The 13519-nt window shown below is 36.3% G+C and overlaps 2 protein-coding genes across 3 annotated transcripts in view; one reads left to right on the plus strand and one right to left on the minus strand.

The window, feature by feature from the left end:
• LOC125671507 (choline transporter-like protein 1) overlaps positions 1–293 on the plus strand; it is a 35075-nt gene extending 34782 nt beyond the window's left edge. For both annotated transcript variants that reach the window (XM_048907271.2, XM_048907272.2), the window contains one exon: positions 71–293. In XM_048907271.2, coding sequence (XP_048763228.2) covers positions 71–157 — 87 coding nt within the window. In that variant the 3' untranslated portion in view covers positions 158–293. The remainder of the gene's footprint in view (positions 1–70) is intronic.
• Positions 255–7277, minus strand: LOC125671533 (protein SMIM7 homolog). The gene is made up of 5 exons (XM_048907308.2): positions 7191–7277; positions 3300–3341; positions 2031–2080; positions 563–653; positions 255–420 (listed from the first exon to the last, which is right to left on the minus strand). Exons 1-5 carry the CDS (start codon positions 7214–7216, stop codon positions 405–407), a joined length of 225 nt encoding a protein of 74 aa, XP_048763265.1. The 5' UTR covers positions 7217–7277; the 3' UTR covers positions 255–404.
• Between the last annotated feature and the right edge of the window lie 6242 nt (positions 7278–13519).

Below are 13519 nucleotides of genomic sequence, written 5' to 3' on the forward strand. Positions count from 1 at the left end.
TGTAAACACAAATCATTGGCTTAGGTTGGTTTTTTTCCCATTATTTCAAAAGTATTGCCTCTTTTTACAGAACTTTCTTAAAATCACCAACAAATCATTGGAAAAGAAAAAGAAGGGCAAAGGGAGTAAGGAAAATGCCAAATCTGATCCAGAATAGTCACTTCATATGTTAAATCAGACATCAAATGACTAGATTTATATAAACATGCACATCTGATTCCGAAAACAACTTGTTAATCATTACGAACAAGCAATTCACATGTATCACTTTGATTTAATAAATATAAACAGATTTTACATTTTATGTGTGATAATTCGATGTGAATGCATGATAAATGTATAGATTACAATGTATAGATTACAATGATATGTCCTTCAGGGTAACACAGTTGTCAGCATTTATATCAATGTCCAAAAAATCTGAAATTGAAAAAAAGAAGACTTTTTAAAATAAAAAGTACATTTAACTGCAGTTGGTTAATAATGCCCTTTATACAACTGCTGTTCACTTGTATTTACTGACTTACACTAGCATGAGAAACATCACAATTTATTGACTTACACTAGCATGAGAAACATCACAAAGATGTTCCACAATCCGATGAAAATCCGAAAATAACGCAAGCTCTGTAAAAATTCTCGAACTTTTTCTCCTGCAAAATAAGGCATAACACAGATTAATTAAAAGTTTATAATATACGATCATGCTTATGAATATTAATTCCAACATCATTTAACTTCTCGAGTGACCATATATATAGATATAAATTTATCATATACATAGTAATGATTATGCAGATTCTGCACTGATTGATACGGGTGATGTCACAATAGCCGATATTAGAGAACGGTCCGAAAATCCATATCACATATCAGAGCGGTGTGCAAAAATGCATATCAGGCATCAGGCCGGAAATTACGTATTCGCTCATAATAATCAGTGTATCAAAGTTTTTACCATACTAAATCACTGTATGTAGGTGTTTCCTGTAATAAAACAATATATCACAAAGTTTTTACCATACATGAAGTTAACCAATGTACAATTATGTATGTATCAAATTAAGTTTTTACCATAATAAGACAAAGTAGGCAATTTATCAGATATTTCTGATCTATCTTTAAAGTGCATGTGACAAAAAGAATAGTACCATCATGTAAAATCAGCCCGTGAACCCCTTATCAGATCCCCCCCCCCCCCCCCCCAACAGAAAACACTATACTGTATGTATACAAGATTTATCAATTAGTATTTAAAAATGCAGTATATGATAAATAGAATATTAAAAGCTAAAATCCATATCGTATGTCATATCAGCCCTTGGGGCCACATATCAGCCCTCAGGCCTTCGGCCCTCGGGCTGATATGACATACGATATGGATTTTAGCATGTAATGCAAGATTACCAGATATTAAAACATTGTCGTGTGATGCCATATAATGGGTAGTTTCTGTGGTTATACATTTTTTAGGGGCAAAATGGAAAAATCCATAAAATTTCAATCGCAAAATATATCTGTAGATATATAATATAGGTATAATGCAGCCACAGAAAATGGAAGCACAGAATACAATTTGCTACCATTTAGGGATCAAATCGCAAAAATTTCAAACCACAGAAAATACCTGTTATACTATTCAACATTAGCTTGTAATAAAAGAATGGAAGATATGAAATACTTACTTGTGGATATAAAATGTATATAATTTTGAATCCAAGATTGACAAATATGTAAAACAATGGTTGTGAAATATTGACTTGTGATGCTTTATATCAGATAATGCTATATTACGAAGATATAAAATATTGGTTGATGGTGTGTTGTTGGATCACATATCACACATGTGAAACATGACTTATGATATAGTTGTGGGATATAAAACATTGGTTTGTGATATGCTTTGGATCAGAATGCCAGATATGAAACACTGACTTCTTATAAGTATGTATTTTTGGATATAAAACTTGTTTGCAATACATCTTTGGACATGAAATATTGACTTGATATATATTTTGGAGGAATGTTACCTAAGGTTGGTTCTGTGTTGACTTCAAACTGGTCACTCTTCCCCTTGACTCTAAAGTAATAAAGAAATAGTAAATAATATTTTAATTTTGCTTTGAAAAACAAAAAACAGGTGATAATTCCGTCAGCAGTTTAAGGAAGTGTGGAAGCATTTAATCAGAGCTTTAAACAAAAGGCCTATGGACCACAATGTTCGCCCGACTCACCTTTAAACAAAAGGCCTATCACAATGTTTGCCCGACTCACCTTTAAACAAAAGGCCTATAACTATGTTTGCCTGACTCACCTTAGTCCTGCTGTTCTTTAGATTTTTTACCCTCTTATTCCCATAAAAAACTTTGACCCCATATTATGACCCCACCCTAGCCGCATGGGGTCATGACTTAACTGAACTTGATTCCATGCATCAATATTACTAGCATGGCCATCCTGTTCTGGAGAAGAGTTTTTAAAGAGTCGTGTATAATGTAAAATTTGACACACCCCCCCCCCCCCACACCCCCCGTTTTAGCTCCCATCTAACCATTGGGTCCATATTTTAAAAAAAAAAACACCACACACACAAAACTTGATTCCACACAACTTGGGACTGTTTGCATATTGATATGTTTTAGTGTAGACCTGCTACTCCTGAAAAGAAGTTTTTCATAAAACTTTGAATCCTCATTTTAACTCAACCCTTGCCTCAGGGACCATGATTTGATGAAATATGAATCTGTACTACATTGGGATGCTTACATATTTATATGACTAATCATGCCCAGTGGTTCTTATGAAGAAGATTACTAAAGATTTTTTTTATATTTTCACCAAAATATGTAAAATTTTGATCCCCTATTACTTCCGGGGGCCATGATTTGAACAATTTGAAATTAGAAGCTTTCATGCAAGTTTTGTTTTTGTTTTTTGGTCCACTGGTTCTTATTAAGATTTAAGAAGAGTTTTGAATTAGGCCACCATTCTTAATTATCTGACCTTTAGATGTGTGACCCTTCATTCGAACAATTACCCAAAGGCTGCTTAATGGTAAGTTTAGCTGAAAATAACCCTGTGGTTTTGGAGAATAAATTTTAAAAAAGAATTGTAAAGTTTACAGATAGACAAATGGATACTGGACAACAGGTGATCAGAAAAGCTCAGAATATAAAGAATTGAAAATGGGTTCTATTCCCAAAGGCCTCAGCTAAAATCACTTTCACTGATGGTGTTAGTATTGAATGATGTAATATAAGTACACTGTTTGGACTCAGTGTGTCATGCAGGATACTTACAGTTTGAAGTTCAGGATAGCACCAGCATTGACTAATAGCGTCCTGAATAAAAAGAAAAATCACATTCAACTAAATTGTAATACAGTATATATTCCAAAAGGAGAGCTATGGTAGTTGCACTTTTCTACATCCTTCTGATCAAAAGATTAATTGAATTTCCAATGCAATGTTTGAAAGGTCATGTATGCCTGGAGTTCGAAGCAGGCCAGGACAGAGTGTTGGCAAAATGGGTAGTAAAAACTGAGCTGGGTGGGGTCATCTTCGTAACCTGATAGTATTAGTTTTCTTCGTTGATATATCATTGTTTTGAAACTTACAAAATTAGTGATACATTTAGGCACAAAATTTAGCACATACAACTGTAATATTAACTATAAATAAAGAAGCAGTGATTATATAAAATCTGGTTGGTAAAATGGGTAGCGAGACCAAAACACACATTGCTGCTTATTTTCTGTCAATTATGCATTTGCTGCTTTAAAACTATAGTTGTTTTTAATTTTTTTTAGAGAATTGAATTTGATACTCAATGAATTATTTGACATTTCAAATTCCTTATATTTTACTTATGGGTGATTTCCCAAACCCGGGCTGATAGAAAACCGGATGCAGTTGACCCGGGTCGGTGTTATTTATTCTGATTTAGTTACTTATGTTTTGATTAATTAACCATAATTCTGATCTTAAAAATATCAATTATACATGCTTTGTGTGTATTTAAACTGAAGATAGGGTTTTAAAAGGATTATCTGGAGAGCAATTAATTACTATGTACTCTAATTAGAATCGTAAATGTGGTGGAGGTAGAGTCCCATGGAAAGCTGAATAATTTGCAGTCAGGTAGATTATTGGAAGTTAAGATTATTGAACGTAGTTCCACCCTCCTGTGACGTCATAAGATTTCTCAAAGTCAAGGACTTAACACGATTTATGCATGACAGGAACATGAATTTTGTTGGAGTCTTTTCAATAGTTATTGTAAAAAATCTTGTTAACCATAAAATATTTCAAAAGTTTAAATTATATACGAATAATCATATATATGTTTTAAAAATATTGAATCCAAGGGCAATAACTCTGTTTTCGTTTTATTTATCAAGTCCATTATGCGATAGATTTTCTTTAATTTTCACAAACATTTTGTATATTTTTTAAAGAAACAGTTTCATGAAATTGTTATGGATATATTGTTTCAACAAGTTTTTGTGAAATTTTAGTAATGCTGTTTAAGGAAAATTGCAATTTTCTAATGTCAATACAGGTATATGTGTGCTAATTGATAAAATTTTTATTAATACTGCAACATACTTATTTTATCCTTTTTATTTGTTACAAATATATATTATTTGAAGAATCAACTATTAAGATTGAACCTATAATTCTAGAAGGGTGGAATTACCTTAAATTGCATATCCTTGTGAGATCAAAGTGATGTCCATTGATATAGTAATTGAAGGGAAGTTGAATTACCTTCAGGATGCATCAAAGGTGAAAGTGATAGCAAACATCCTCATTTTATTTGGAATTTTAATATTCGACCAGGATTATCCGTATCCGGTTCCTTTTGAACCGAGTTTTAATAAATCGTAAATGATAAATATAAGACTCGCAAAACAGGTACTGCAACATTTTGGTGATAAATTATCACAAAATTTATCTAAATCATGTGTAGTTTCATTTTTGTGTCACATATATCATTTGTAACCACAGAAAAATGTGTATTTTTTCTTGCTACCCATTTTACCAACCTGAAATAAATAATTGTCGATATTTTTACAGTGAAACAAATTATGCCATCATTTTTGTAGCAAATATCCAGGGTGTTCAGGTAGCGCTCTTGCTTCTCACCGCTGCGACCCGAGTTCGATCTTCATGATCGGCAGTGGTTGTATGTGAGAGGGAATGGTAGTCGCCCGCTCGGATTCGTGGGTTTCCTCTGGGTACTCCGGTTTCCTCCCACATAAATAACCCCATAGTGCAAACATCCGTGTATCAAAGGACCATATTGGAAATGAGCTTTCACGGGTTATCCTTGGCATGTTTGTTTGTATACATGTATGTATATACCGAATAAACATCTATTTATTTTATCTATCATCCAGATAAGGATTAAGAAGTTTCACATCAAATGAAAATAAAGTAACGAAGAAAACTAAAAAAATTCAGTTTATAGTGACCCGGCCCAGATTTTACGGTATCAGGAGAACTCATACCCAGGAGAACTCGTACCCAGAAATTTGGGTACGAGTTCTCCTGGAGAAGTCGTACCCATCAATATCTGGGTACGAGTTCTCCTGGAGAAAAACTTTGTCATTTCAACAAATAGAAATGTGGGTACGAGTTCTCCTAGAGTAAAACTTGTCAATTGTATCATAAAAATCTGGGTACGAGTTCTCCCAGAGAAAAACTTTGTCATTTCTGTTATAAAAATCTGGGTACGAGTTCTCCCAGAGAAAAAAAAACTTTGTCATTTTATCTGATAAATCTGGGTACGAGTTCTCCTGGAGAAAAACTTTGTCATTTCTATCATAAAAATCTGCTTACAAGTTCTCCTGGAGAATTTTTTTTTAATCAAAATCTAGTTGCGGAGGGAAAAAAATTATTGCACTTTATTAAATGGATTCTCCTGGAGAAAAACTATGTCTTTTTTGTCATAGAAATTCTGGTAAGAGTTCTCCTGGAGAAAAAGTTTGTCGTTATATAGTAATCAAAATTTTGATACAAGTTTATCTAATTAAGAATTGTACCATTTTAGGTATTGGAATCTGGGTACAATTTCTCCTTGAAAAAATCGAGGATTTCACACATTATACATAATTTACTATGACTATCCCTTTCAATTGAATAAAAAAAGTAAATACAATTATCATTCTTATTTTGTTTTTTCTTTTGAAACGCTGTTTGGCTTGAGATGATAATTAGTATAATTGTTGCAATTAAACACCAATTTTAAACCTGCGATATTGTATTTTATAGCGTACCTCTATTCTCTGGCACATGGAGGAAAACTCGTACCCAGATTTATATGAAAAAATGATGAAGTTTTTCACCAGGAGAACTCGTACCCAGATTTTGATGACAGAAATGACAAAGTTTTTTCTGCAGAAGAACTCGTACCCAGATTTATCCGATAAAATGACAAAGTTTTTTCTCTGAAAGAACTCGTACCCAGATTTTTATAATACAATTGACAAGTTTTTTCTTTAGGAGAACTCGTACCCACATTTCTATTTGATGAAATGACAAAGTTTTTCTCCAGGAGAATTCGTACCCAGATATTGATGGGTACGACTTCTCTTGGAGAACTCGTACCTAAATTTCTGGGTACGAGTTCTCCTGGGTACGGGTTCTCCTGGGTACGAGTTCTCCAGAAGTCGATTTTACTACCCATTTTACCAACTATCGCCGGAACACTTGTTGACCAAGGCATACCAAGAATTTATCTGGCAAATTCTTAGAAAGGAAGACCAGTTCAGTACAAATACATAAAATCACGATTAGCAAGGACTTGTTCTAAAACCATAGACATAATTATAACTGTTATATGTCTATGCTAAAACTACATCCGTTTCAAATTCATCAACCCATTTAACTTCATTCCATCTTATCTAGCACATCTCGCCGGATGGGTATGGATAGCCCAATGAAATTTAAGAATATTTTGTTCAAAATTTCTTTTGAAATACAAATCTAAACTATCATCGTGTATATTGACTCAATAATATTGAGAAACATCATCAAACAAGTGCAGCACCCTGCGTTGTAATAACTATAGTATAGCCTACATTACGCGTAATGATAAGATATGGAACGCTGTTGGTGATACAAGAGATCCCATGAAATGTTATTAATCACCGCAAAACAATAATTAAACCCTACACGCTTACTTACCCAAACAAAATTAAATCTGAAATCATGTTTACGTTGTCAAACTCATTACTAAACAACTCGACCGTCAACCCATTCGACGTAACGTTTTGCAACAGTTTGCTCTATATATATTTCGTACTCTCATAACATGCGAAGTGATAAAACCATAAAAATATAGTATTCACAATTAACTAGAGAGAGAGCGCGTGTCGATGCAGGTTCTGTATTTCTACAGAGTCGGTATGCACAATTTCATTTAGTAGGCCTATTATAGTGTATGGGGCGGATCCTGGATTTTACAGATTTTATAGGGCTTGAAATATGTCTCCTATTGTTTTGAACATATTTTATTGATGAAATCAAAAGGATTGAGACAAGTTCTGACAACTTACAAGTCCCTCTCCTAAAATATTACAATATGTCATGCAAGGTAATAATTAACAGGTATAATGTACAATGATTAAACAAATCTACAAGTTTCTTCTATAAATTTATGAACAACTGAAAAAATAGTTATATTAGTTTGCAGAGGTAAATTGATATCACCGCATAATAACAATTTTGTATCAATATTAACCAAGTCAAGCATGAAAAGGCGATTAAAAAGATCATTTCTAGCCCTGGAGTAATTTTTACAAGCAAAAAAGAAATGATATATATCTTCATTAGTATGTCATGTTTGAAAATAATTCTCTCCAAAATTTTACTAACGCATGATAATAGCGAGACAGGTCTATAATTAGATACTATTGACGGGTCTTCCTTCTTAAAAAGAGGAATGACGTGAGCAATTTTCCAAAAAGATGGGAAAATATTTTCTGACAATGATCTGTTGAATAGCATAGTAAGTGGTTTGATAATGGTAGTTTTTGTTGATTTCAACATTTTATGGCTAATGCTATCTGGACCAACAGCTTTGTTAACTGGGAGTATTGTAATAATATCCGATACTTCTTGTTCTTCAATAATAATGCTATTTAAGGAATCATTACATAAGCAATACATATTTGGTAGTGTTTCATTGGTGTCATCAATATTGGTAATTGATGAAAAATATGCATTCAATGCTTCTATTTTATCAGAATCAGAGTATACTAACTTGTTATCGCCGTTGTTATCATTAATTTGTATTGGAGGTATTTCATTCGATGATTTAATATTAAACGAATCTTTCATCAGCTTCCAATATAACTTATTATTGTCTTTACTAGAATCGTCTAAGTAGGTTTCTATATTGTCATAATAATTTGTTATCGCGTGTTTTTTCATATTGTTAACCGAATTCCGAACTTTTCTATAAGCGGACCAGTCGGAGTCATTTTTTGATTTTAATGCTTTATTGCGGAGTCGATCTCTAATTCTGATTGTCTTCCGTATCATAGAATCAAACCATGGTTTATCTCGCGGGCGAACTGTTATAATTTGTTCAGGTATACATTGACGAACACAAGAAAGAAATTCGGATGTAAAATGTTTGGTTGCCAAATCTAAAGTATCTGCTCCGTTGATAATATTTGCCCAGTTACAATTTTCAATTAAATAATTGAGTTTTATAAAGTCGGCATTTTTATAAATCCATACCTTACGCGTGTATGCACGATTGTACTTTATGTTAGAAAAGAGGGAGATGTATGTGGCACTATGATCACTGATCGTCGGTTCGATTTTTAATACACCCGATTCACACGATTGAATCTCTGTAGAGGTCAATATTGGGTCAAGCAGTGCTATGTAGTCATTTTTACTATTTTGAATAAGATGAAAGGGGAAAAAAATTTGTAAGTTCTCCCATTAATAGGTAGTAATTCAATAAATCAAAAGAATTTGTCATTTATTTCTCCAAGAGTGGAAGAGATTATTGATTGCTTCTTTTATCGTTTACATTTTTCTAAACAAGAGACCACAATTTACCTTAAATTTGAACATTTCCGGGGGGGGGGGGGGGGGGGGGGGGGGGGGGGGGGGGGGGGGGGGGGCTCTGTGTGTACATCTCCCTCTCTTGCACATTTCCCTCTTTTGCATAAGGAGCACACTGAATGTATGAAGTTGTATAGTATTTTTAAAAGTATTTGTACAGTTTTAGCATGCAAGCCCTATTCATTGTGGGGATCTACGTTTATTTGAAAAAATATCCACCGACTCGAGTTTGATCTGCATTGGTATATGGTTCCACCTGAGTAATGATTGGTGGTATTGCACACATGCTTTTCTATGATGTTAGTGCTTACGAGGTCTGTAAATTTCTTCGATCGAATTCATGTTCTTTTCATTTTTTTTAAAATATATTTTGTATACTCACTGTCTTATCTTCCAGGGTTTCCAGTTTTAGATCTTGCCTCGTCTTCTCGATGGTTTTCTCGTCTTATATTCCATATAACATACACCATGTGTTCTCATGTTGATATATATATATATATGTATGTATATGTATATATATATATATATGTGTGTGTGTGTGTGTGTATATATATATATATATATATATAGAGAGAGAGAGAGAGAGAGAGAGAGAGAGATAGAGAGAGAGATTTATTACAAGCAAGAGCCTACGCTCCGTATATACCTCGGTATTATGTATACGTAATAGATAATAAATAAATGAAATACGATGAAAAAAAGGTAAAATTGAATAAATATATCAAGAAAATCTTCCAAAGTCAAGGGTTTCCTTGGATCAATCCACATAATGTTAATTAGTCCGAATTATCTGACTTGCTTGCCTTTTAATGATTTTGATATTTACTGTACCAAGAAAACGTCAGATATTTCGGACTAAATGTTAATATGTGGCGGACCGGTTCAGAAACCTCTGGCTTGGGAAGATACAGAGCGAATCAGAAACCCTTGACGATTTGGGAGATGTGTGTAAGTGTATAAAATAGAAGGAGTGTCGTTGTTCCAACTTTTATCTACCTCTGTTGGATAATGGTACTTCCGATTGTTGCGCGCAAGTAAGAAAGCGAGCTGAACTTGAATCCAAGTTTGGGTTTTGTTACCACTGACTACATTCGTGAGTTTCACCCCCACCCCACCCCCCTTCACAAACCCTTACATCCCGATCCCAGACATAAAACACCCTAGATGAATTGTATATCGAGTTAAATCTAATTTCATGCGTAAAACACAAAGATTTAAAAACTTTAATATTACATTTTAATATTAAGACAGCAATTACGTTTTAACTTGAGCACATTTTCTATATTGCAACGAATCTGTGCACTCTCGAGGAGAGTTTGTAAAATGTAATGGTTTCCCAGATTCTGCCATTGTGTTTTCTTGATTAGCATTCTCGCCTTGTTCTCGCCTCTCCACGCTGTCTTTGTCAGTCCTGTCTGGAGTCTCTACAACATTGGATGCGCTCAGGTTCTCTTGACCAAGTTTTTTGTAATCTATTTCATATATATCCACATTTCCACCTCGTCTGTGGCCTATCCACAGTTCGTTATTGCAGTCCACCGCTAAGGACAGGGGAGAGAACTGTCTATCAAACCGCAGCCCCACGGAAGAGAATTCCTCGTCCCTTAGCAAAATGCACACACCTCCGTCCCAATTAGCTACTAAAACGTTACCTAGTTGGTCAAAACAAAGACCTTTGGGGATAAATGGTCGTGAAAATGTCTTTGACCCATCAAAGGTGGCGATTTCCCGACCATCGGGAAACATGAGTATGACCTTCTTCAAAAGATAGTCCCCCACTGCTATTTCGTCGTGTTTGTTGACCCCAACATAAAGAGGATATTGAAACTCCTGGTTAGTGCGCAGTATTTTCTTGATCATTTTCCCATGGAGGTCGTAGATGAAAACTCCATATTCCCTGCCTATCCCCGGGAGATACCGCACAGAGGTAACCCCGACCCCTGCCACAATGACCTTATCGTGTGCGGAGGTGCTGACCTCTGTAGGATGGGTCATCGTCATTTGAGCGAACACGGATATGCTTACACCGGACTTCAGTGCCACCTTTAGAACAAGTCTTTCTTTAAAACACACCAAATACATGTTCCTGTCCGAATCTATGGCTATGTCGGTGATGTTCTGATGAATCCCTGTTACTTTGTGTTGTAGTTGCCCCGTCCTGCTATACAGTGCCACCTGAGAGTTTTTAATGACAAGCCAAGCATGTTGTGGAGACACAGGCCAGATAGAGTTAATGCACCCACGGAATTCTGTACAGGTGAAATGAGACTTTAATGTTACGTTAGAGGTTCTTGCGTCAGAGAGAAACCCCTCCTCTGTCTCTATGTCACGTGACTGGTGAGTGCCTTCCGCAAACGTTTTGGCTCGCTGGAAGGTTGTGGAGATATTTGATTTTCGACTTTTGGGCAATGTTGGCTTTGGGATTACGGTTACCCCTCTCTGTAATTTTGGAATTTTATCTAATTTTGGCACCAAAGTCTTGGAGCGGATGATCTTGCTTTCTGGCGATACTCTTCCATCGTTTGTAGGTGATTCAAGACTTCGTCCGACTATCAGCAAAGTAGAGCACACGGGACACATAAAGTCCTTCCCTTCGTTATAGCAAGACATCGTTGGAAAAGTCTTCACACAGTCCCTGCACATGCCTTCCTTTGAATTTGAATTCTGTTTGAAATCTTTATCTTCCATGCTGAAGAATTATTGTTTAGTTAAATTAATACAAGTGTTGTCAGGTTATGGAAATATGTTTTGTTGAATACCTAACCCGACGGTCTCTTTAAATGTTGGTTTTTAAAATCCACACTCTCACTGAACGAACTGTGATAGATCGATCGTCAAGATTCATGTCATGTTTACAAGACTTTTAATCAGATAACGGAGGACCCATCGTCGCAAGCCATGGCTCAATGTACGCGTACGCTTCTCTCCCTTCTCACGAACAATAACCTGATACTTACACCTTTTAAGGTGTGAGGTGGGCTTGTAAATGAAACTGGATCCACGAGCCCTCTCCTCCCTATGAAATGTGTACATATATCAATTTTGGTGTACATTGACGTGCAATTGCATTTTCTTTCATGCTCGCTTTGCCAACCACCTGGATGCATTTATACATAAACATATAGTATAAAGTACATAGATGTATACCCAGGTTTCAGGAGAAGACCACAATTCTATATATTTCAAAATTAGTGAATCAACTTCGGATAGCAATTCCCTGTGAACGATTCATTCCACCTGGCCACCACTATTTGCACCTTTATTCCTCCTGGCTACGGCTGCTTGCACCTTCATTCCTCCTGGCCACCACTGTTTGCTCCTTCATTCCTCCTGGCTACGGCTGTTTGCACCTTCATTCCTCCTGGCTACGGCTGTTTGCACCTTCATTCCTCCTGGCTACGGCTGTTTGCACCTTCATTCCTCCTGGCTACGGCTGTTTGCACCTTCATTCCTCCTGGCTACGGCTGTTTGCACCTTCATTCCTCCTGGCTACGGCTGTTTGCACCTTCATTCCTCCTGGCTACGGCTGTTTGCACCTTCATTCCTCCTGGCTACGGCTGTTTGCACCTTCATTCCTCCTGGCCACCGCTGTTTGCTCCTTCATTCCTCCTGGCTACGGCTGTTTGCACCTTCATTCCTCCTGGCCACCACTGTTTGCACCTTTATTCCTCCTGGCTACGGCTGTTTTCTCCTTCATTTCTCCTGGCCACCACTGTTTGCTCCTTCATTCCTCCTGGCCACCACTGTTTGCACCTTCATTCCTCCTGGCTACGGCTGTTTGCTCCTTCATTCTTCATAGCCATCGATTTCTGCTCATTAGTTTATTCCGCTCACCTCTTTACTCCCCGATTCCTTCTGCCCTACGTTCTACCTGCTCCGTCCTTCTGTCCATTGCACTGCCTGCTTCCTTCTGACCGTCACACTGCCTGCTCCGTCCTTCTGTCCATTGCACTGCCTGCTTCCTTCTGTCCATCGCATGCACTGCATACTTCCTTCTGTCCGTCACACTGCCTGCTCCGTCCTTCTGTCCACCGCACTGTCTGCTCCTTCCGTCCATTGCGTTTCCAGCTCCTGTCCTTTTCATTTTCTCTCTTTCCGTTCGAATCTTGACACACTAATGTTATTATTGTGAGCGCTATTCGTGTTGTAGCGTGTACAAAGCAATCAATCGGAAATTTGTATTTGTTTTAGTTGCCCTTGTTTTGTTGGTGGGTTTATTGAAAGTGTAAATTGTAAATCCAATGCAATTATTAGTAGATACAGTCTATGATCTCATTCGATTTTCTTTTGTTGTTTTAAAACTATGAATCACTGGTCTTTCGGACATGACCAAGCGGCAGGCGTTGGCACGTTAAAGAACCTTAACCTTGAGAGCTCGGCATAGGTCTAAATTTGTGATACTTCTATAAAGCTGGTAACGTCTCAATATGAGT

Source organism: Ostrea edulis, chromosome 4, assembly GCF_947568905.1.
Source record: "Ostrea edulis chromosome 4, xbOstEdul1.1, whole genome shotgun sequence".
In the NCBI taxonomy this organism is placed as follows: domain Eukaryota; kingdom Metazoa; phylum Mollusca; class Bivalvia; order Ostreida; family Ostreidae; genus Ostrea; species Ostrea edulis.

Excerpts from the sequence above, each read along its gene's own strand:
- LOC125671533 (XM_048907308.2), bottom strand. The coding sequence starts at position 7,216 with ATGATTTCAGATTTAATTTTGTTTGG. Across the intron at positions 3,342-7,190 it reads TCAGATTTAATTTTGTTTGG|GACGCTATTAGTCAATGCTG; the intron begins GTAAGTAAGCGT and ends CTTTTTATTCAG. Across the intron at positions 2,081-3,299 it reads GCTATCCTGAACTTCAAACT|AGTCAAGGGGAAGAGTGACC; the intron begins GTAAGTATCCTG and ends TTATTACTTTAG.